The sequence below is a fragment of the Diceros bicornis genome, chromosome 3 (assembly GCF_020826845.1).
Source record: "Diceros bicornis minor isolate mBicDic1 chromosome 3, mDicBic1.mat.cur, whole genome shotgun sequence".
NCBI classification, from domain to species: Eukaryota; Metazoa; Chordata; class Mammalia; order Perissodactyla; family Rhinocerotidae; genus Diceros; species Diceros bicornis.
Genome location: NC_080742.1, coordinates 20,454,884 through 20,481,223, shown reverse-complemented (window position 1 = coordinate 20,481,223; position 26,340 = coordinate 20,454,884). Strand labels below are relative to the sequence as shown.

Sequence of the window (26,340 nt, the reverse complement as noted above, 5' to 3'; positions counted from 1 at the left end):
TAATTAAATCCATATGTCTAATACAGCTAAAATGTTACCCTCCAGAAGAGTTTTTTCAAGATTTAGTCCAAGGAAGAGGTGGACTATATTAAACACATAGATTTCTGGGAATGACACCAGGTATAGAATCAGAATCTTTGGATAGCGGTGGGGTTGAGTGGGTTTGTATGATGTCCAGGTCTGTTGAACAAGGTTTTCTGGTGATTCTTTGCAGGTGTCAAAGTGTAGAGCTGATGTGGAAGTTATATTCAGTTGAACAATTTTTTATTTTATTGTTTTGTGCTGTGGAGCCATAAAAAGGTAATGATAGTTACCAGTTGTGTATTATTTACTTTCACCACTGCTAAAAGGAGTTGTGCTGTTTTTACCAGATGACATCTCCTTTACCCTGGCTTCTGTATTCCAAGAGTCTGCCAATTTATGAGCTAATTACATCTCTGAAGATTAGACTTGATACTTTGTGGTTAATTTCAAAAGCATTTCCTGAATATGGCAGATCTAGGCTGAAATCTATACAACATGATCCAGAAGCCATGTTCCAAAAGATTTATTTTTCACTGGGCCGCAAATAGAAGAATAAATGATGGCTGGCTTGATTTCAGCAACTGTTATTTATATGTTTTGCATATATTATCTTCCCTTAAAGCTTGCATTGGAAAGAAAAAAAGTGTTCACATTAGAAAATTTTTATTTCACACAACTTGAAATGAAATCAATTGTAGGAAAATGATAGGCTATCAAAAAGAATTAATTTGTAGCCTTACATTATACCTTATACAGTGTAAGATTTATATGTGATTTGGCTTACTATAACCACAAATTAATGTTTTACTATTAATTTTGATAATTCCCTTCTTATGTCATAATTCCAGTATTTACAGAAGTGTTAAAATAATTGAATAGACATAAATAACAAGACTACACAGTTTATTTCTACTTGGTCATTCTATTTACAAATAATTTTAATTAAAGTATATATTAAAAGTTACGTATTATGTTGCTTATTCTGTTTCCCTTAAGAAACAATAGTCAGAAGCTGAACTCCTCTTTTTCTCCTCCATAAACTCAAATAGATGGACTGGTGCTAAGTTATTTTATCAGGGTTTGGTAGAATTTCTCAAGTCATTGGAATATATTTTTCTAAATTAAAATACGATTATATTAAAAAATACTTTTTGTGCCTTGAAATCAATTTGGGTTTGATCTGCTAGAAAAACAAAAGTGAATTTGTAAAAAAGAATGATAATTATTATAATTATGTGCTTATGTTTCATGTCATTAAACAAAAGCAGAAAGTCTGCAAAAGCATATTTTAGGCAAGCATAAGTAAAGCCTAAAAACAGCATTTAGTCATCTTTGTAAGATTGAGTTTGCTAAACTGCAGCACCATAGTGAGAGGGGACTGACATGTCTTGAGATAAGTCACCTTGCGTAAGGGTTGATTTAGCATCTTTCAAATTGCACGAGTAATACCTATGCAGAAAGAATGATGGTCTTTTGATGGAGAGAAGGAATATTTAGGACTGTGTTTACAAATAAGGCCTCTTTTATGTTCTGATGATAAAGATGCAATAAATATATAGAATTTTGGTGCTAAAAAAGGGTCTTAGAGATGGCTCCAGCTTTGTTTCCCTGCGGGTTCTTCCCTCCTCCAGGCATTATCTTTACTTTCCAAAACCCTCAACAAACCATTTCTCAAAATTCATTGACCTTAATTAATGTTCTTGTCCAATCTGAACCATCACTTGCAAGAGTGATGGGTTTCTCCTTAGACAAATCATTTCCCCCCGTGAAGCTAGAGTTTCTCTTTGACATTCAACCTGCATGTAACCCATTAGAAAGAAGAATCAACAATATCAACATCAGATAACATTTACCTAAATAAAAAAATACGTGCCAAATAATGCCAAAGGGTACAGACGAATTCATAATAGTGATTGTTCTGGGTAAGGAAATTGGTCAAGGGAGGTGAATAAGGTGAACTTCAATTTTGTTTGTAATGTTTCATTCTGTACATGAGAAATTATAAAGCAAATATAAAAAAAGATAAAGATGAATTCTGGGTAATGGGTTCCCGACTATTTTTTCTATGCTTTTCAGTATTTTTAATCTCCCCTCAAATCAAGCAAATAAAAAGACCTGTGGGTAAAAACTCATTGGCTAGCATTACTCACTCTTTTTAGAATCCTTCCTGTCCTTTAATTTGAGATATTTCCATTCTCAATAAAAACAGTACTTTTAAAGATTTATTCTCCATGTGGCAAATTCCACGGAAATAAACGAAAATGAACAAAGCTTATATATTGTAACCACTAAGAAAGCATCTGTCAAACACTGACCATGTGATGTTATTTGTGTGTTTGTGTGTGTGCGTTACATAGTATATGGTGTATGAATGTATATAAGTTCCCTTTAGAAGCAAGAACTGTGTCCTATATTTTTATTTCCTAAACACTTTCACATAATAAGTGCTTAGGAAATATTTATCGAATTAAAGTAAACACACGCTATACTTGTTATCCTAAAGATACTTTTCCTCCTAGTCAGGTTGTGTATTTACCTAGTGTTCACAGTTATCAGGTGTTGAAATGTGCCAAAGTTAACTCTCCCGGTTAGCCTGTTCCTATAACTTTTTAACCTCAAATCTCAGTTTCCAACCTGGCTTCTTTAGCCAATAGATCTTTTTCAAAGCACCAATATTGTTTCTTTGTAGAAATGTTTTAAACAATATGTAATTACAACAGATGTGATTTAGAAAAAACATATAAAGCAATTTCTCTACAGATTAAGATTTTCATAATAATGTCCTTGTTCACTAGGATATAACGACTTGCTAGAAGGCTTTGATAGAATTCTGCTGGGCAGATATATTTATATGAATTTAAATAAACATTGTTAATGCATTGTTTTATGTGAATTAAATTAACATTGTGCATTGTTTCTCATTATTTGGTTAGGTTTATTGGAAAGAGAAGAGTATTTTTACCTTTTAGATTGAATATTGTACTATTATATTCACGGAGGTATGGTATTGTCTTGTCTATTGAGGTCTTCACTACTCCCTATCAGCAAAAGAAACGTCACACCACACTATCTTTTTTTAATATTTCAGAAAATAAGATGAGAAAGCAGAACATAATGATCTTGCTCTAATTTCTCATTCCATGTATGGGAAAAATAAAATATAATTGAACTCATTTTATTGACTATTATATTAAACTGTTATACTCCCTGAATTGCATATGCTTTTGGACCACCACATGGTTCCACAGACAAGAGCTTTTCTGTAGGGCAAAATACAGTGAAAATTTAGGGACCATTAAGATGTTTTCATTTATTTCATTTGTGTATGTACGTGTTAAAGTGGTGATCAGTGATTATAGTTATAACACAGTCTCTTCTATGAACTTATATTTGTAAGATTCAAATGGAAGCAAAACTTTATTGTTTATAATGTGCTAGATATTTATCATATCAAATAGAAAATACACAAGGTAGATATTATTCTTAGATGCTCAAAAATGTGAAGTCCATTGCTTAACATCCCATAGTTAGTGAATAGCGGCACCAGAATTGGAAACCAGATCTGTCTGATTCAAAAGTGCATGCTCATTATACTGTAGCTCCAAAGTAATTGATTGTACCTGTACGCTTTTCTTCAAAACATAGAAGTCTGTTCATTCACCTGTCTGCTATTTTCAATAGGTATTGTTAGATCATGCAAGTAATTATTCTGATTCCTTTGATATGTTAAAAACTGATGAAGATAAGCAAAACTCGTTAGATGATAAAAAAAATTGTCAACATAGGCATAATATAATAATTTGCTAATCCTTATTGCGTGTTGACTATTTGAACATGAATCACATAACATATACATATTTTACTTGGATTAGTCTATTGTGGATATTATTACCTCCTTATTAGACAGAAAAATCTTGACATATGCTAGCCAAAGAAATTGTTTTGAATTAGATATGTTTCTTTGAATGATGTTTCTAAGTCAATTCTTGTTATTCACATGAGTATCAATGTTATTAGAGTCTAACTGAACAGTCATATGGTCCCTGAAGTTTTCCTTTCAAAGCTATTAAGATTCTTTATAATTAAATATTTCAGAAAACTTCTTTTATCTTATCTGCAATTAACTTACAGTCTAGGAAGCAAATTATTTACAGGTTGGGAAAATAGTCTATTTGAGAAAATATATTTAGGTATTGTTAAGGAGAATGATAGAATTATTTCCTTATACACTGTATAATTATACTGCTTTTATCAGACTTTCATATCACCGGACAGAATTCAATGCTAGTGGAAGAGATAAAGGTACGACAAAAAGTGAAGATTGAGAATGAATAGGCCTTCAAGGGAGCTGATCTTTCTTTGATCTGATAAAACTTCTCCCATTCTCTATTTCTTTTTCTTTTCTTTTTTTTTTTCTTGCAGATCACTGTTTATGAAAAGCTTTTTCTCTGATTAGCAATATTCTCTCAGGATTTGAGCGCAAGACCTGCACAAAGACAGTTCCCAAACTGACATGATTTTTTTGTTCTGTTTTTATGTTTTATCTTTAGCAGTTTCTAAAAATTTGCTGGGAAATTTTCCATTAACCTGAAGTAGTTTTTTTACCAGTGTTTTTGGTTTTAATGCTATTGTTCCCTTCATATATTCTGTGAATAACTGGTGATGGAAACACTTTTGATGGGTTTGAAGGAGAATAAAGATTGGTCTTGTGGAATGAGCATAAGCTTTGGAGTCAGAAGGCTTAGGTTCAAGTCCATTTTGTTAGACTTGTGAGTCCTTAAAATAGTCTTTAAAATGATTTTCTATTTTAAATGCTCAAGCCAATAGGTAGGTAGGGATGTATATAGTATCAATACACCTGTGACATTGTATATATACTTATCATTTCCATACCCAAAGGATTTTTGTATACACATGTGCTGTTTCATTCATGATAAAACCATTTAATGAATCTTTCTGGCTTATCTTAATATGGGCAGAATTAAGTTTCAATTTTCTCTCATAGGTATTTATGCTGAGCTGGGTTTTTTGTTTCTATCTGGTGCTTGATCTAGTTTTAATGTTTGATAATGTATTAAACTATTCTATATATTAAATGAGAAAAAATACATTTTCTTTTTTCTGAAGTGAGTTATTGTCACAGGATAACTTATATAGCCAACTATGGAAACAAGGATCCTCTATGAAGCAAATATTCACGTTTTATTAGGTAGGAATTTTATCAGTATCAACACAGTTTGCCTGTGGCATTTAATGGTAGATTATTGGCTTTACAAATAAAATGTCATTTGACCAGAATAGCAGTTAATTCGGGACTTGAAGTATCCAGAAGACGTGTTAGTTTTTAATTTATGACTAGCTGATCTTTTGCCACAAGCAAGAGCACCATCAGAAACTACTTGTGTTAGTCCCCAAGATAGACTCTCTAAGTATCTAAGGTTCAGTATTATGCTTTATCGTGAAATTTGCTAGGTAAAAAAATATTTTATTAATTTCTTCATGAACAAAGAAGATAATAGTAGTGCATTTTCATGATTATGTATTTCTGGATTTCTACTCTTGGGATATAAAATTAGCAACTTTCGAGCTTCAAACCAGCCTTTTGAAGTACATGTTTTTTTTCTCTTATACATAACTACATGTCTTTCGGTTTCTCAAACTATTTCAGAATCTTGCAATAAATGGCATTTACTTTATAAAATTAGTGTTTTAAAAATACATATTAGAAATAAAGCTGATTTGAACTTTCCTCCCCCTAGAATTATCTTATAGTTTGTTACTATTGTTTATCCCTCTTCAATTTTTTTCTAGAAATAATTAACTGTTATGATTACTGTTATTATGGCTTATTAAACATGAATTATGTTTATATCATAAGCCACGTGACTCTTGGTCAGATCAGTTAAGTTGGAGTTCTTTCTCATGCTGTCCAGAGTAGGGAACAGCCTGGTGACTTTAGAGCGGGTCCTTTGAAAACCATGTATGACCCTGTGGGTGAACGTCTCCTGATGTGTTTTGTTTGTTGGGGTGTCACCTTCTTTCTGTGCTTTGTGCAAGGAAAAATCTTAAAATCTCTCCCCAAGACTTAAAGACAGTTTAGAGTTCTAACATTTCTTAATTTAAAAACTTTTACTTATTTATATTTTATCCAGTATTTTGTTTAAATTCACAAAATACTTAGGTTTATTTGCCCCATACGTATGAATGTTTAGCTGTTCTTATATTGCCTGTTAGAAATGAGGGAAGACTTACATTCTCGATTTTGTCAAGAATATGCCTTTGTGTTTATTCTCTCATTCTGTCTTTTCTTTCTTTATCTTTCCATACTGAAGTTTCCTGTCAAGAAATTGCTTCCATTTCCATTTCATTTGCCATTTTATTTACTTTTTGACTACATTTTCACGCGGGATTTGAGTTTCCAAAAGTATGTGATGCAGTATAAGTGAAATGTATACCTTTTTCCCTTAATTTTGCTCTGTTTAGTTTCTTGTTTTTGTAGAAATAGAGAACCTTGTTTAGGTCACTCTCTCTGGTACAATTTCTAACATTTACTAGCTCCACTTGTGCTCCGTGTCTCCCTAGTAGCTGATAAACCGAAACCATTGTCATTTAAGCACACTGGAGCATTTTCCTTTAAATTCAGCTAGGGATTCTTTAGTTGAGATCTCCTATTAGGCAATATTTTGTAGTCATTGATAATACCTACGTAATAGTTTAGAAAAATGAACAAATTATCATATTAAATAACAGGGAATAGAAGCCAATACACTAATATAAAAACTGAGTTACAGGGATTTTTCATTTATCCAACGTAGTCTGAACTTCGATAGAAAGAGCACAATGGAAGTATAGTTCAGTGTGAAAGATCAAAAACATGAACCAATAAACCACTATGAAATTTATACTGTGATCATATCTGTCTCTTAATAAACGAGTTTAATACTTTTACATTTATTGTATTTGCTGTTATTCTTGTCCTCTTTCTGCCACTGTGTTCTGGCTGTGTCAGGGGGCAGGCCACAGATGAACTCAGCACTGAGCTGTTTTCTCAGAGAGACACAGAGTGCAAATGGAGTCATAATTACTCTTCAAAGTTAGAGAGCTGACACATATATTACTTACTGTTTGCCAGGCACTGTTCTAAGCACTTTATATATAATAATTCATTTAATCCTTTCAACAATCCATGATGCATATTTTTACACTATTCACTTGAGAAAACAGGAAAAGAGACTTAACTTTTCCCAAGTTTGCACAGCTGGTGTGCAGCAAGGTTGATATGTAAACCCAGCCAGTGGTTTTAGATCTGTGTTCTTAATCGCTAAATGTTACTGTCTCCTTTAAGAGCTTATTAATTAGAGAGACAACATAATGATGACACTGGAAAGAGAAAAATCTAAAAACTGTTAGAGGAGGAAAAAAATAATTTACTTACAAAAAGTGATTAGCAGACTGTCAATATACATTTTATCTCTAACTGAACCTAATGGAATAACATTTTAGGAGTGCTAAAGGAAAATAAGCCAACCTAGAATTCTCTAACTACTTGAGCATACAAGAGTCAAAGTGAAGTAAAGCCATTTTGAGATGTGTGGATTGTGACTGTTTGCTACTAATAGATTATCTCTGAAAAGACTACTATTAAGAATGTACTTCAGCAAGGAGGAAATAATACATTATGTGACCTTTGGTAAAAAACTAATTATGCTATTAAGAAGGTGCCTAGTATAGTGCTTAGCACATGTTCATTGATTTCTTAATGTCATTTCCTTCTACTTATATAGAAATATATGCTTTAAATGTACTTGCTAACAACACGATTCTTCCAAGATTTATATACTCTACTGATTAAAACTTTTTCTAAAAACTGAAATGTTAGTCATTGAAGGAAAGCACTCATGGAGGACACTCCTGCTGATGATGGCAGAGGTGGTAAACTTAATGGTATTCAAGAATAGTATGTTATTTCTATTACTAAAGAGTAAATACACATAGATCAGTTTTAGTAGGTTAGATTACTAAATGATTAGAATTTATGAATCATAAATAAAGAGTTTCTTCTGCTTTTTGTGTCCTCATAATTGATTTGAAAACCCAAGTCTTTTATATAACAATTACAGATTCATGTGGTCATTTGAATTCTAAGGTGTATTGTTTCCTTTTCAGCGCCTGGCTTTGGAAGCAGAGAAAGTTCAAGCAGCCCACCAGTGGAGGGAGGATTTTGCAGTAAGGAACCTTTTTAACTGCTTGATTTAAGTAGATTGACATTTTGTGTTTGGAGAATTATAAGCACATTAATATATTTTTTAGTGATGGAATCTAATGGTGTTATGGGACTAAGAAACAGCTATACTTTGTTGCTTTAAAAAAAATTGCTTTTGGGTAATTAGGGCCAATGAAGTTAGTCAAAGTGTTCTTGCTTATGTTCCATATTAAAAAATAAAGTCCCTTGAAATGTTCTCCCATACTCAAAGATATGTGTAAAATTAATTACATTAAAAGTAGTCAAATTATAATATCTGAATAATCTTTGTAGATATTATGAATATACTAGTTGAAAAACAAGTTGCATTTAACAACTTTGAGTTTGTAAGAAGCAGTATGCTTATTATAATCACCTTGATGGTGGGCTATGTGATTAAAGTGAGAATAAACGTATTAAACCTCTTAAAATTTAATTTGCTCCACTTTAGCTAAAAGTAATCTTTCATCTACTCTGGCCTACTTTTAGAAATGCCAGCTGATACTAGCTTTTGCGTGTATTTCTTGATAAACTTGTTTTGTGCTCCCAGAGTCATTGGGTTAATTATACAAACAGCAGAAATCCTCCTTGTCAGGAGTTCTATCTATCTGTCTGTCTATCTATCTTCTTACAACAAAGAGGCACAGTGAAGAAGTATATCCTTAATAGTTAGTTAAAATACTTCTGTTACATATTGGAAGTATTTCATGTTATATAGTGAAAATTTCTTTAGTTTCTGATCACAAGAAAATTTTAGACCATTCATTTTGGGGATGCTAAACTCCACCTCACCTCCCTCATTTAAAATAGGAGTAGAGTATGAGTGACACCTTGGTTGTGCTGTTCGACTGTCTTGGAATGTTTGCAAAACAAAAATCTCAGATTTGAAGGTAAGAAAGTTGTGCCTCAATAGAACACTAAACTGAGGGTTAGAAATTAGCACTTTTATTTTGTGTTTTTATGATTAGATTGTACATCAAAGGAAAATACGTTAAATGATATTTCATTCACTTATATGATAATGGTTGGATAGTCTTCCATGCTTGACATTTCTGATGTTATTTATTTTTACCATCTTTTCTACTTAATTTATATTTCCTAAACAAACAGTCTATATACTAGAGACTCTATTTGACTACCGTCAGTTTGTTTGATTCTTTCACTAAATTGATCATATTGCCTGAGTTGTTGGTGTCGTGTAAATAAGTACTGGCTTGGTCCACAACTGTTTGTCATAGGTAGGTTAAGAAAGATCAATTGGTCCTCCATAATATATAAAGAAAAATCAGTGATTAAGTTAAAAACACAAGCTTCTTGGCTATTGAAGACAAATTGTAGGTTCATCCAATGAAAGGATTTACAATGTAGTTAGTTGTTTTTAGATGAAAGGAATGTAAACTGGAATGTTTTTGTTTCTTAAATAGACAAAAAGCAGCCAAACTAATTTGTGCTAATTAATATCCTTTTGGCTAATATTAAATGGAAATTACTCTTTTCCTTCTAACTTAGAGGTGCCATAATAAAAGCAGTGTAAAGTCATAATAGATGTAAAGCTACATCATATCTTCTGCCTTGTATTGGTATAGCAATTAGTGCTATTTTAGTTTAAACTCAAAAAATTGTTAAGTTCACACAAATCAGCTTCTGTAATATATAGATTTCATTGCTGTTCAGAGAAGCTTTTCTTTGCATTAAATGAATTTAGTGATATCTCAGGTAGTCATTTATTAGTTGTATGTCTTTTTCAGTTTTAACCTTGACAAGTAGGGATGTAGTAATGCCTTTTATATCATTGGTGTTGTTTTATTTAATTATTATGTTATTGCTTTCTAGATTTTATTTCCTTTCCCAGATATATTGTAAACTTTTTGATATTGGGCTCATTAACACTAAATTAACATTTTGGCAAATGATTTATTTCTCCTTCCAGAAGTAATGGAGATTGTCATTGTACATGACACAAAAGCCCACAATGCATGTAGCTATTAGCATATTTTATTGAATCCAAGCCAGCCTCAATGTAAGACACCTTATCATTTATGTTTTGCTAAGAAAGAAAAAAAAGAAACCAATTAAATTATGATGAACCAACAATTTTAAGCTGTATTCTTATCTGTCAGATTTCAAAATATGAAAAAATTTACATCGAAATGTAACCCCTGTTGTCCACTCTCTTAGTGCCTGTATTCAAACAGAAGCACTGCTAGGAAAGTGATGCAAATGGATAGATCAGTCTCACAGTGACACAAAAGCCACTACTAAATCTTACATGGTTAAATAGAAAATAAATGGTTTACCCAGTAAGTGTTAGGAGTTCTTAGCAAATAGTGGTCACTATGTGGGAGAATTCTTGAACAAATTCCGTTCTTAATTTCCTCCTAGATTACCTCACAATTTATTTAGGACCTATGAACATATTGATTGATATCAAAAGAGACTGTTAAAGGGAAAACAAATTAGGTTACATTAGAGCCCTGTCCACTCATTTCTTGACTACCTTTGAAGGACTGTGAGTGATGTTCACAGGGCACAATATCTGTCACAGTTTGTACACTGAGAATTGATATTTTCCATATTTTACCATGTCAGCCATACATAAAGTCTTTACAATAGCTCTTTCCTTTGAAATGCTGTAAGGTGATAGAACATTGAGATAGTGGCAATTTTATGTTTGAAGAATAGAATCTGGTTGGAGATTGCCTAACCTTCAGACTCAAGTAAGTAAATAGTGCAAAAATAAGAAACATTTTCTCCCTTTTTCCTTCTTTTCTCTGATAAACTAGATGATGCTTCAGTTCATATATATATAGCAAAGTCAAACAAATCCTTCAAGGCAGTAATACAAATCAAACTCAAATCATGGTTGGAAATTAGAAATCATTAACACTAAATGTCTCCTTATTTTGTGAGACCATACAAAACAATTGCAAATTTTATCAATATTTTAACCAACCATTTAAAAATGTTTAATTTGAAATCAAATGCTACCATATTCCAAAAGGTGTCCTCCTTTTAAACTTTATAATCCTTTTATCTTTTAAGGTATTTAACTGTTTGCATCAGTGCAATAGTTCTTTAATACCACCCTTTAATAATTTAACACTAGGATGATTTAGAAGGCAGAAATAATTTGCTAAAAGGTACATTAACATTTCAAAAAGAAATATAATATTCTGATTCTTCCCTCAAGTATAAGTAGGCAAGTTTCTTCAATATTACCTAGGCAAAATGTTGATTAACATTCTCTACTGTGTAATGTAGAGAAATCTCATGAACAACAAGAACAAAAGGCAAAGCACTACAATGCTGGCAACAAGAAAGGGCTCATGTAATTCACACTCTCCCTCAGCTCCACTCAATTCCCAATTGGATGTACAACTGAGGGAAGAAAGGGCATACACTCTAAATGGATTAAGATTTATGCAGTCATGCATTTACAAGTTCAAACCAATATTTGTAAATAAGCTGTATCTACCAGCTGCCTTTCAGGTCTCTATGCAACTTATGGGTGTTAAAGGTGACATTTCATGTCACTTCTGATGGACAAATTATTTTATTAAGGGCAGGTGGGAGAGGAAAAGAGAGCTTGGATATAATTGCTCCGCATGAAATAATTGCTATTGTTTCTACCAAAGAGATCTTTTCCAATTGCATTTGAAAACTCATTTGATTGCTTGCAATGGTTGGTTAACTAAAGCAATTTTGTTTCCAACTAAGCTTGTCATATTAATTGTACTTACACGTGTATAAACATAAGAGGTGCCTAATTTGTATTTTAATAAGTAGGATCTTTATGTATGGCTTATTAGCATCAGCTTGTTACTGTGCAGGCTGAGTACAGACATCTAGAAATTGGCCAGTAAATAAAACATTTGAAGAGCCTTTTTTAGCTTCATCTTCACAGAGAAACTAAATTAGAAGGTGAAAGTTTTTTTAGTGAAGCTGAATGTTATTGAGTATCATTCAAGCTAATTAAATTCTCCTAATTTAGCTTTATTTTTATATATTTTTTAAAAAATCACTTTGCTGAAATCATATTTTGAAATGTTGCTTTCAAAGTTGTAATATTTAAAATTTCATGTTTATATCAATTAAATTAATAAGCACTGCCATTATATATTTAATTATTCCATCTATCCTATTCATTTCATGGAATTGTGTCACATCTGTTGATTGCAACACAGACAATTGTGAATACGTGAACTGTGAAAAAATTCTATATTTATTTTGGTTACAATGTATAAAGATAAACACTCTTCTAAATTATAATTTGGTATAGGCTCTGGATATGAAAGAGCTGACTTTTTAGGAATGAAAAGTGAGAGAGTGACGTTCTGTGTTAATGAATAAATGAATGAATTTAATAGATCACCATAATGATTTTAGGCTCCAGCTGGATTTAGTCTTTTTTAGTTTCCACCTTTGGTTGAATTTCCCTTTTGGAATCAAGAGCTTGCATATTTTAATATGTTTTTGCTACACGTCTGCTATGTAGGGAAACAATTTTTTCTACTGCTTTAAGACTCTTGTCAATCTATTCTCATCATCAAGATAGACAAAAAGAAGCCACACTGCAAAATTGATTTACCCCCAAATTGTGGGAAACAAATTTAATAGAAAAGAGCCAGGCAAATTTATGTTGCTTCACTCTTTTTATTTACGCATACATAGAAATGCCTGTGGGGAGAGCAGTATGACACAGCAGAGTAGAAAATAATAAACATAGGCTTTAAATTGTTGCTTATCCTGGGTGATAACTCCCACCTTTTGTTTCTTGAAAAATAGAAGAGGCAAAATATTTATCCATTAATTACCTAGACAATAATGTTTGTTTCATTTTTAATATTTTCTAATAATCTTCTTGACCTCACTTTCTATTATTTCTATTAAAGCCAAGGTCACATGATAGTACAGTAGAACCCCCTAAACAGAAACATCATGATGATATGTCCCGGGATAATGCAAATTTAGATCTAAATGGGGGTGGGTAAATTTCTTTCTTTCTTTTTTGTCTGCCTCTCAGGAATGGAGAGAGAATTGGGAAAGGACAGGTAACTTTCACTTAGGAAATGGGGAGATGGATGGTGGGGCTCCATATGTTCAAGACCAATCTGTGCCTCAATATCCTGGGATTGAGCTGATGAAATCATTGCTAAACTTTTGGGAGATTCCTAGAATTGCTGCCAAGATTCTAAAAATTCTAGCCATACAGAGCACCCAGAATCATCCTCGGTGATATTTAAGCTAGGGTTGATTACTACCACCAGCTGGTGCCAAATTGCAGCTGTTACAAGTGAGTTTTTGAACTTACAGATTTCGTTAACCTCTCTAAACTTCAGCTGCATCTTATTAAAATTTTTGACACCCCTTTCTTTGCATTAAGGTGAGGATTTACTGTATTAATTTCTTAACTACAAAAGAAATGTGTAAGCGTTGCAAGTCACTGAAATTTACAGGTAATGTATAGTCTACAAAGATTTGCTCCATAAACTTCCCTCCATTTCATTTCTTTATTTAGAAGTCTTCAGTGACTCTCCATTTGGCATAGATGGTACACCAGGCCCTTCACGATCTGACTCCTTCGTACCTTTCCAAATTTTCTATTGCAACATCTCCCCAGCAGCTATTCCCATTCTCCTGAAATTCTAAGCCCAAAACAGAGTAAACTATTTGGCATTTCCGTAAGACGATATTCTTTCCTTCATCTTCAGACCTTTTGATAATCTCTGCCTAGAAATATCTCCCTCTCTCCCCCATTTTTTCTTGACTTTGATCCACCAATCTTGGATTTGTTGTCTGTTTTATGTAGTCCTGTAATGCCCAGTATATATCCCTATTCAAATAAGTACTCACTGTATAATTTTCCCTTCTCCACTTTTTTTCACCACTAAAATGTAAACTTCCTGGGGACAAGAACTATGACTAGTGCATTACTAAGAAAATTGTAGCATAGTACAATGCATAACAGACAGTAGCCTAAATGTAAATTGTTTTATTAAAAAACAATTACTTGTATTATTGACATATCTATTTTTACTCTAATTTCCTCTGTCAATTTCACTGGAGAGAAATGAAAATTTGTTTGAACAGCACTTTTTTATGTCTGATTATATTTGCCCACAGCTGTGGTACAGTTAGGAAACAGTGGGCTTGGAGTTATTCAAATCTGTTTCAAATTTTGGCTTTGCCGCTAACTTGCAATGTGATTTTGGAAAAATAATAGTCTTTCAGATATCAATCTCTTTATCTAAAGATAAAACTCTTGATACTATAGTCTCCAGCAGCATAATTATTTCTGTAAAATGCTCAGTAACTGTCTATGTTCCTGTGAGTCCTCTCTCTCTACCAAGGAAAACATTTTCTAGAAACCTCAGGATTTGTCTCAGGTGTTCATAGGCAGGTGGACACAAGTCCGTGGATGGCTGTTCACCTAGTCCAGTGAGCATCCGCCAGCTCCCAGGACTAGTGAGCTCCATGGCCATCATTGCTCCAGTGGAAGAATCCTGTCTGCTCAGGTCGCTGTCACCTGTTGCATCCCAAAGTGAAAGTCCTTGAGCTGGAGTCACCGTTTGCTCTATGCAGCAATGGAGTGAATGACCCTATTCCCAACCATAGAGGATTTTTTTAAACCTAGATAAATATTTTAATGCGCTATTTTATTTATTTTATTTTTTTAAAATTTTTATTTATTTATTTATTTTTGTGAGGAAGATCAGCCCTGTGCTAACATCTGCCACTCCTCTTCTTTTTTTGCTGAGGAAGACTGGCCCTGGGCTAACCTCCGTGCCCATCTTCCTCCACTTTATATGGGACGCCACCACAGCATGGCTTGCCAAGCAGTGCGTCCGTGTGCGCCCAGGATCCGAACCAGCGAACCCCGGGCCGCCACAGCGGAGCGCACGCACTTAACCGCTTGCACCACCGGGCCGGCCCCATTTAATGCACTATTTTAAAAAGTCAAAATTAATGCAAATAATCTACTGTAAATAATAACCATTTTTTTCTTTTTAAAAAAATTTTATTGTGATAAGAACAAAATATGAGCTCTATCCTCTTAACAAAGTTTAAGTATACAATACATTATTGTTGGCTATAGGCTCAATGTTGTACAGCAGATCTCCAGAGCTTATTCATGTTGCTTAACTGAAACTTGATGCCTGTCAATTAAAAATCCCCATTTCCCCCTCCCCTCTATCCTCTGGTAGCCAGTATTCTAGTCTTTGATTTTATTAATTTGACTACTTTAGTTATCCCATATAAGTGGAATCATGCAGTACTTGTCTTCCTGTGTCCAACTTATTTCACTTAGCATAATGTTCTCAGTCATCCACGTTGTCATATTGCAGCATTTCCTGCTTTTTTTTTTTTTTTTGGTGAGGAAGATTCCTCCTGATCTAACGTCTCTTGCCAATCTCCCTCCTTTCTTGCTTGAGGAAAATTAGCCCTGAACTAATGTCTGTGCCTATCATCTTCTATTTTGTATATGGGTCACCACCTGGGATCCGAACCCACGAAACCGGGCCACAGAAGTGGAGTGCTCCGAACTTAACCACTACGCAGTGGGGCCGGCCCCAGAATTTCCTACTTTTTAAAGGCTGAGTAATATTATATTGTATATGTATACCACTTTTTCTTTGTCTGTTCATCTGTCAGTGGACATTTAGGTTGTTTCTACATCTTAGCTATTGTGAATAAAAGTACAATGAAGACGGGAGTGTTGATATCTCTTTGAGATCCTGATTTCAGTTCTCTCAGATATATACCCAGAAGTGGGATTGCTAGATCATATGGCAGTTCAGTTTTTCTTTTTTGAGGAACTTTCATACTGTTTTGTGTAGCGGTTGCACCATTTTGCATTTACACCAACAGTGTGCAAAAGTTCCAAAGTCTCCACAGCCTCACTAACACTTGTTGTCTAGTGGATTAAAGACTTAATGTAAAACCTAAAACTGTAAGACTTATAGACTAAAACATAGAGGAACATCTTCATGACATTGTTCTTGGCAATGATTTCATGGATTTGACACCAAAAGCACAGGCAAGAAAAACAAAAATAAAAAGTAGGGCTATAGAAAACTTAAAAGCTTCTGCACAGCAAAAGGGAACAATCAATAGAGTGAAAGACAACCTACAGAATGGGAGAAGATATTTGCAAACCATATATCTAATAAGGGGTTAATCTCCAAAATATATAAAGAACCCATACAACCCAATAACAAAAATACAACCCTACAGGTTTTAATCACCAAGGCTCTGAAGCTAATTCTTGTATTCCCTGTGTCACAAAGTTCCTGAATAAAACAAGCCACTCACTCATCATTTATTTAATACTTACCTCAATGAGGGTAAACACACCTTTCTTTAGGAGTCTTTGAGGACACCTATTTCTTACGTTATCCTCATCTCCTTGATGTCCCCATGAACTCTTGTCCATGTATTTCTCTTTCTTTAGGAAACAATCAACTGACCTCCAGGAAATGAATGCATGAAAACAGGTTCCTAGTAATTTCCCAACTTCTAACCTATGATTGTCATAGTTCATGTTCAGCCTGGAGGACCTTATTGCTACATACATTCATATCTCCAAAAAGCTGTTTGAAATTAACTGAGATAGTTTATGTGAATATGCTTAGCACTTTGGAAGGTCTTCAAAAATGATCATTTAAATAAAGGAGGCATTGTCTCCTTCTAGATTTATTTCTTCCAAGAAGTTGCCATAATTGCTTTTTAATAATTAAGAACAGCTGGTTATACCTTCTTAAGAAGGGAAATATGCATTGCTCATAAAGCATTAGATGAACACCTTGAATTGACTTAAATTCCATTTAACTTACATTCCATTTATGTATTAAAACTGCATTTAAGTAGAATGACTACATTTGGAAGGGACAAGTATGCAATATGAGGGTTACAAAATTAAGTCTTTTGTTGTTATTGATGCTTGTCTTTATATTTGTGTGAAGTTCTGGTTTACTCAGTGCCTAAAACAGCCCTGGTACACTTTTCTAGAATAAAAAACAGTTGTATCTGAAGGGATCTTTTGACAGTGCAGCAATTAAAAAATATTTCCATTTACTGTAGATCCTTGAGGACTGAGCCCTGTGGCAATAATTCTATTCCAAGAGATATTTTTTATCTTGAGAATAATATCAGATACTGAAATAATTTTAATTTAGTGGAGTTACAGATATGTTAATGGCTTTGCTCATATTGCTATGGGAAAGAGAGGATGTTTCAGGAATTGAAGAACTGGCCTAGAGAACTTTCTTCCTAAAGGGTTGACACTATGGTGAAACTTGGAGCTTTAAGATAAAGAAGCAAAGTAAGAGAAGCAGGCAATTAATGTAGGTCGTGGGGTTCAGTCACTAGTAGGATACATTTTGACTTTGGGAGCTGCTTAGGAGGGCTGATCATGGGGACTGAGGGCTTAGTAGACTGGTTTCAATGGAGGGACAGTATGTGTCCAGAGTATAGGAAAGCTGCTGAAACAAGGGTCTGGATAATGTTGAGAGTGGATATTGCAACCAAAAGCTTAGTCAAAAAAAGATGTCTCTAAGTAAACAGAAGAAATATTGGAGAAGTCTCTGATTTAAACTTAGAGATTAAAAAAAAAATGACAAGAAAATCTAGAGAATATCCATCTACAAGATTTAAAAAATATGTAACTTTACTTTAGTACCGGATTTGATTACATGTGAGAAAAATGCTATGGGAGTTTAGGGGGAATGACCAACTCTCCCAATTCATGCAAAATTCTTTAAAATTCTTCAAAGCTCATGCCTTTTGTCATCTTCCAACCTTCCAAACCAGCCTGTCATTGGATTTATTCCTCATGTTCTCCTCTTTCTCTAATTCATCAACATTTTTCTCCTTTTACTTTCTCATCAATGTACAAACTGGCTCCAGTATCTTCCATCATTAAAAAAAAAAATCTATTGCCCCTTTTAGTTCTGCCACATTTCTTTGCTGTCATTCTGCAAAACTCAAAAGAGTTGTGGATCTGCATCACCTCTCTGTCTTCGCCTTTGTCCACTGGCCAGCCCACTCCAATCTGACTGCAAATTTCGTTTGTGGTGAAACTGTTCTCTGTAGTTCACATTTATCTCCACATCATCAAATCTAACAGGCATTTTCTGTTATTTTCAGACTTGGTCATTTTATGTCATTTTAGTGTTCCACTTGCTATTTCCCCTTTCTTCAAACATTTTCTTCTATTAGTTTTCAGGAAACCCTACTTTCCTGGTTTTCCCATTTTCTCACTATCTGTTCCTTCTCAATCTCCTTTTCAGTACTTCTTACTTTACAGTAGCTCTAATGCTGTCTAAATTTAGGGCACAGTCTTAGCCGTTTTGTATTTATGCCCATACTTTCTCCCAGGACACCTCAACCATTTCATTGAATTTAAATATAATTCCACCCAAATCTCTTTTCTGAGCTCTAGGCTTATTTATCTAACTGACCACTTGCTGTTTCCATTTAGCTGTCTCACTTGCATGTCACTAACATGCCCAGATGAACTATTCTTTCCATTACTTTCTCCTCCAGTATCCTGACCATCTGTTAATTTCCCCATCTCAAATCATATCACATCTCCTCAATCGGGCCAAAATTAAAGAGTAATTAATTTCTCCCTTTGCCATAACCCCTCATATGATTCATGTATAAATTCTGACAATTCCAACTCCAAATATATCATGCAGCCATTCATTTCTCTTCATGTCTACTACCACCACCTTTGTCTAAGCCACCCACATCCTGCAGGCAGAGTAATCTTGAAATTATTAATCAAATTATGAATCAAAGAGTCTACTCTACTGTTCTATGGTATCCACAAATTTGTTGTACAAAATTGTAGTGGCCCAACATATACATAGTTAAATACGATTTTAGACTGTCAATTAAATAGAAGAGAATGATGAGCCTTCTTTTTATCAATAGCCAGTCTTACAAGATAGTGGAAAACTTAGCTTTTTATATCCTTCTAACACAAGCATTTTGAGGACCAACTAAAGTGAACAAGTTGCAAAATTTTTAAACCAATAAGTCAGCCAAGTATCAGAATAGAGTAGTGTAGGTAATACAAACCTGAATTTAGAAAGCAGTGTGCTGCTTTTCTCAAACTGCCCATGATAAATGTGCCTATGTAGCAGCAACAACAATAAAATCCAGGCAGCACAAGTAATAACTAGATTAAAAAAAAAACAGTGAAATATTACTTTTAGCCAAAACTAATGATACAAAATGTGAAGTTTTATATAAATTCAGGTTTAAAATTGAAATTGCAAAATGTCTGCTTTTGCTACATCAGAAGACATATTATGGTCTGAGAAATGGTAATCAAGACAGCTTATAATTGCTGAATGGTATAGAAAACCGGTTATCATGGAATTGTAGTATTGTGTGCTGTGGGATATATTCTATGTTAATTAAATTATTAGATTCCAGTAATTATAAAAGTGCTACATTGCAAAACTGCTTTACTTTGCTTTAGTGTTTTGCCTCTGTGTGGACAGTTCTCATGGGGATTTTGTAAGAATCACCTGGAAGCCTTTTTTTCAAAGTCTTCCCTTAAATCCTCTCCCCAAGATTCTCAGTGACTTCCTGTGTGACTGAAGCGAAGACATCGAGAATGCTTCTGTAGTGAGCCAGTGTAACTGATGGGAATATGATCTATCTCTCACGTGTAGGACAGAAGAAAGCTTGACAACCACTAACTGGAGGGCTTATTAAATATGAAAATAAAAATGATGAGTCTAAATGCAATTCTAAATCTTAGAAATAAGGGATTGAATGGTAAATAGATTTGATATAGAAAAGAAAATTATAATAAGAAATTGAGGCTCAAAAAATCTAGTTGGATTTAGTTAATACTAAAACAGCAATAACAACAATAATCAGGCATGCTCAATCACTTTCCTTCTTAAATAATAATAGCTTGTTTTTGTAAAAATATTTCAATATCATTAATATAAAAATTCAAGTGACACAGATACTACAAAAGGAAAATTAAAATCTCCCCTAATCTCCACAGCTAGATATATTTCTTGTTTACATTTAGTGAGCATCATGATGTTCAGTTTGTTTATCTTTTTTTAGTGAATTTTTTCATGACAAAAAAATTCATGGACTCAGTGATATATAATGAACAGAATGTACAAACTTGTAGTCAGAAAGTGCATTCTATTGTTAGTAAATCAGCATATTTTTGTTTCCTCTCACCTTCCTCATACATCTCCAAATCTTATTAAATTATTACTTTTACATTAAGATTTGTCTTATGTTGCATAACCATAATTTCCACAATGTTTAATCCTGTTTCTATATTTTGATGGGTTAAATGCTATCAGCAGAACTTCGATATATGATAGCTCCTCCATTACTGATCTTCTTTTTTTTTTTTCCCCTTTAAATTCATATTTTGATTGAGTGGATTTTGTTGTCAAGTAGTTTGATCAAGAGTTGTGGGATGCTCTAATCCCTGAGTTCTTGTATGATTGAGAATATTTGGGCGTTTCATTTTAGACCTGAAGAAAACCTTGGCTGAGTGTGCATTTTTTTTTCCTCAAAATTTTGGGGCATTGCTTCATTTTCTTCTACTGATAGTGGCTATCAAGAATCTGAAGCCGGTCTGATTCTAGCCCCTGGATCCCATCCTGAATTGACTTGATTTTTTTTACTGATTCCCTAATGATATGTTTTTATTCTTAAGGTTGAACTAGGAATGATACATCTTATTGTTGTTTAATGTCTTTGCATTAAAATTTTTATTTTATTTCAGAGATGTTTACTTTTCGCATATTTTTTGTGTAGCCTTTTTTTTTCATGCTCTCTTCTTCAGGAATGTCACTTAGTGTAAATTGGACATCCTTTTCTGTTTTCCATAACTGATATCCTCTCCATTATAGTCTTTTTTAAACACCTTTGCTTTTTTACATTTCATTTGGCATGATTTCCTGTAGTGTGTCTGGAATGACAGTCTTTTCACATGCATCTGTGCTTTTGTTGTTTTCATGTGGCTTTCTTCTCTAGGTAATCTCTTTTGCATCTCCCATTTTTCCCTATGTTCTGGCAGCTTCTTCGCCAACTTATATCGGTTTATAATTTCATCTTTTGAACTCTTTTATCTTTTATTTTCTTTCATTTTTTTCTTGGCTATCTCTTTCCACCCCCTGTTTTCAAGAATAAGTCTGCCCATCAACTGATGAATGTATAAAGAAGATGTGGTGTATATACACAGTGGAATACTACTTAGCCATAAAAAAGACAAAATCATCCTATTTGCAACAGCATGGATGGATCTTGAGGGTATTATGTTAAGCAAAATAAGCAAGACAGAGAAAGACAGAAAAATGTATGATTTTTCTCATATGTGGAAGATAAACAAACACATGGATAAAGAGAACAGATTAGTGGTTACCGGAGGGGAAGGGGATAGGGGGGTGAGGAAAAGGGGTAGAGGGGCATATATGTATGGTGATGGATAAAAACTAGACTGTTGGTGGTGAGCACAATGCAATCTCTACAGAAACTGACATATAATAATGTACACCTGATATATACACAACGTTACAAGCCAGTATGACCTCAATACAATAATTGAAAACAAACAAAAAAGAATAGGTCTATAATTTCTCTGAGACTGTGAAGAACCATGGGTCTTAATTCTTTTTTATTTTAGGGTTTTATGTCTTTAGTTAGTTTTCCTTTTTTCCTTCCCCATTCCAAAAAATGGCTATGCATAGTTTTCTGAATCTCTGAATAAACTAATGATTTGATGGAAGATGATGAGAGAAAGTCAAAAAGAGAATCCCAAGATAGTTTAGGGCTTCCACTAAGGTGAGTAGTCTCAACTATCTTCCAAAATATGCTCTTTCCTTTGCACATTTCTGGTCAGCTTTTAGTGTTCAAAAAGTCTGCAAGACTTATGGTAAAAACAATTACGTCATGGCTTTTCTTGCAGCAATATGATGACTGCCATTTCTGTTTATTACTGAGATTTATTTTTTTCAGCTGGAATTTATTAGGTAAAAATAGAAAACTGCAGGTAGTAGTAGAATTAATTGCATTTTCAAAGCCAAAATAGGGAATGGCCAACAAAAGTGTTCCTGAAAACATATATCTAAATTATCTCCTAGACATCAGTTGGGTATTATAAATTCCACTTAAAAAAAAGTATTAGTGGAGTCAGCCCCATGTGTAGTAGTTGAGTTCATGTGCTCCACTTTGGCAGCCCAGGGTCTGCAGGTTCAGATCCTGGGCATGAACCTGCACCACTCATCAAGTCATCCTGTGGTGGTGACCCACATATAAGAAATAGAGTAAGATGGGCACAGATGTTAGCTCAGGGCTAATCTTCCTCAAGGAAAAAAAAAAAAAGAGGAAGATTGGCAACAAGTATTGTTAGCACAGTGCCAATCTTCCTCACCACAAAAAGAAAAATTATTAGAAAATATGATGAAGAAAAGAAAATATAATGTCAGCCAGCTCAAAGATATAGAAAGCAGAAGATACATACTCTGATATTTGGACAGATACCCAAGAGTTACCATTTGCTCATGAGAGGTATTGTTCACAGAGTATAGTGTGCTTCTGATTCCACTTCATTTAATAGGATATTTTGTTGTCTAATATTAAGTCTAAAATTATTTTTGAGCCATGAAGCAAGTCAAAAACATTATATTTAGAAGGGGCATACTCTAATAAATAGGATTGCCAACCGAGGTGCCGGAAAGAATTTGATTATTTCCTCTTGTGTGATTTTTGGCTATTTAATCTCTAAACCACAGTATCTTCATCATTAAGATTAAAATAATATTGGTACCAATAGCACAGAGTTATTTTGATACTTAGTTAAAATTATTCATGGAATCCTTTGACGAGTAGATGCAAGCTTAAATAAAGGAAATGTGAATAATATCCCATTATTGAGAAATTGTTGACATTCAATGTTGGCTAAACAAATATAACTGAAATTTTATTAACAGTCAAATTTAGTTGTTGTTTTTTTTTTTAAACTTGGGCTTATATTCCTCCTGCCTGCTTTCCTTTCCTGGACTCTGCAATGTGTACAACAACCTGCCATCATCCAATACCTTTTACATATACATAATCATATACATAATCAATACATTTCAAAGAGAGTGATTATGCTTGCAAATGTACTATTTTGAAACATATTTTTAAAGATTTCCAAAACAACTGTGAAATGTTAAATAATGAGGACAGTACAGAATCAAAATATTCATTTTGATAAATTCTATTCTTACTTTGATCAGAAAAACTATATATATATTTTTTCAGCACAGCTATTTTAAGCTCTTGAAATGTCCTGAAAACATTTCTGCACTCCTAGCGTTTGTAGGAATGTTGGAATCCCATTACCTTATAGCTCACAACCAGTAAAATCTAATACATTTTACAGTTCCACACTTTTATGGGAGTATCTTAATCGTTTTTATGTTCTGAGCGTTTTTGGTTTTGAAATAAAGAGCATTAGTTACACTCAGGAGAGAATAGATTACAGAATCCAAGCTGTAATAAATCTAAAATATATGTGCAAGAGTTCTACTGCTAAATTCTTTTTTCATAATCCTTGTGCTGAGTGAAAATGACCAAATCATATATTCAAAATGACTTCAGCCTATTTCTTTGGCAAGAAGGGAAATGAAACTACCTTACAGAGAATATCAATGTTTCTGTTATTTTAATAACATAGAAGTTAGTCCCAAACTTCCCAGAAGTTTGTCTAGTTTTTTACAGGATTTTCTTTGAAATTCTGATTCATGAAGTTATTTTATTAATGATAACTTAGATTGTAATCTCAAAAGTTTTTTCTATCTCTCAGGCTTTTACTTCTAAATTCTGAGTCATAATTAGTTACTAGCGTGTGGTTGCGATGGAGAATGGTGGAGGACATGAATAATTTTATTCCATAAATGAATAATCACTTTGTATACCATTTTCATCAAACTCTTTATTTTCTTATCTGAATATACACAGAATAAGCACCAAGAGAATGTTGTGGAACTTTAAATATTGGATTCTCTGGCATGAGGACTTCGTATGGCCTACTTGCTGTTGTTTCCTTTTTCAATACTCTCAAATGTCAAGGGTATTTCATTGATGATTATAAATTGTCTTGAGTCATGCTATGTGACTCAGGAAAAAACAGCAACAACAAGAAAAGCCAAGGTCTATCTACAAAGCACTGCTTGGCCATGTTGAAAGCTTTGTGAATTTAGAATGAAGACAGGCAATTGCACTATAATTCATAGCCTGTCTGAGAGTGCCAAGGAGCCATATCTTGCAGCAGCTTTGAAGTTCTTCAGGAGATGTAAAATTCAAGGTTACTTTTGAGCAAATTAAATTCATCAGAATACTTTGATTTCAAAGGGTATCAAACATCTATTGTGCAGTTTGATAGAGAGTCTATTTAATCCTGTTAATGCTAAGCAGTTTGGTAATGTGGAAACTATAAAATTTAAGCAACTTTCAGAATAGATTATAATACTTTTACAAATAGAGGCCTTTGAGAAAATGTCCAAGCACATTTTCATGAAAAAGAGAAATCTACTCAGCTTTCCATTTCAATTCCCTCTGCATCCCATTTAAAAAAGAAAGAAAAGAAAAACAAAAAAATTGTAAGTGATTAATAGCTAGGTTATTAGCTATTACTTGAGATTGTGCATATGAATCTCTCCTTTTTTGGGAGAAAAATGAGTTTATTTACTATTATACTATATTATACTATTATGCTATACTATATATTATATTATAATCGTAGTTCTTTCTCAATTATTTATATACTCTTTAAGAGGTGCGGGTAATGTCAATGGAGAAGAGATATAATTTTCTTTTTTTAAAAAAAGTAGGGTAGCAATATATCACTTGGGATTGTAGAGTGCAAGTTGATTACACGGAAAAATCGAGAGAACTGGTTTCTGAGTTGCTTGCAGATTGATTTCTCAGCTTCTCCCCTGGAAAAGACTGACGTCTGGCAGGAATTTGTTTTGAACGGCTCTCCACCGCCCCCCCCCTCCCCTCCCCCCCCCCCCCCCCCCCCCCCCGCCTCCCCGCAGCTTCCTCGGTGTCAGTTGGGTTACAAAGCGTTTCCTGCAGGGATACCTGATACCAAAAGGAAAGAGAAGTCAATATCACGAGTAATTAAATAGGTATTATTCTTACTGATTGTCACTAAATTTAAAAGCAAGGTTTATTGAATTATAGCAAAATTGTGGACAATTAAGTTGACTGCATCACGTGCCAACATATTTTGTGTAAAATTATTTTTTAAAAATCATTCCATTAGGTATTCTGTAATTACATTTTGCTGTTCATTTAATATTTTAAATCTTGCATATTAGCACCACGTCTTTGATGATATAAAAAATTCATTTGTAGTTGTAAACCTACTTTTTTTTATTTTAGTAAATTGAATGTTCTAAGAATTAGATAAGGGGGTGAATAAAATGCCGAAAGTTATTAATGTGTGAATATTGACAGTATCTAAGCAAATATACCATGATGAATATATTTCTATCCAAATGTAACAGTATTGTGCTGATGTACTTGACTATGCTTCTCCTCAAGCTTTAGCTGTCTGTTCTGGCTGCCCTCTAATGAAATATATAGTAATGTAGACTAATTTGTTACACCCTTTCTTCATGCTAATGAAACCTTGTTTTCTGTACATTTTCACCCTTTCATTGTCATTTTTTTCTTTATGTGATCTGCGTTACACTTGGCCTTGCTGGCAATAATCAGTCAGAGAGATTTGAAGAAGCACAGAGACCAGTTTAGAGAAAATTCTAGCTTTGATGAGCTGATTTCCTTTTGCTAATGGCAAAAAATACCATTTCAGAAGCTCACCAGGGGGGAATGTTGTTACTCAGAAGTTGAGAGATTTAGAATTTAATATTCCCATACTAAGGATGCTTGTTTTGTTTATCATTATATTTATTGAACATTCACAATTTAAAAATATATAGTATACTAGTGTTATATTAGTAAATGAAAAGAGGATATTCATTTGCTCTAGAGGAAATTATGTGAGCTTCGGTGGTAGGTAGACCTAG

General features: G+C 33.5%; 1 protein-coding gene across 7 annotated transcripts in view; it reads left to right on the top strand.

Moving 5' to 3' along the window:
- Positions 1-26,340, top strand: part of CACNA2D1 (calcium voltage-gated channel auxiliary subunit alpha2delta 1) — a 504,665-nt gene that overhangs the window by 247,044 nt on the left and 231,281 nt on the right. For 6 of the 7 annotated variants that reach the window (XM_058524526.1, XM_058524535.1, XM_058524565.1 and 3 more), the window contains one exon: positions 8,191-8,250. The exons of the other annotated variant lie outside the window; for it this stretch is intronic. In XM_058524526.1, coding sequence (XP_058380509.1) covers positions 8,191-8,250 — 60 coding nt within the window. The remainder of the gene's footprint in view (positions 1-8,190; positions 8,251-26,340) is intronic. 7 annotated transcript variants of the gene reach the window in all.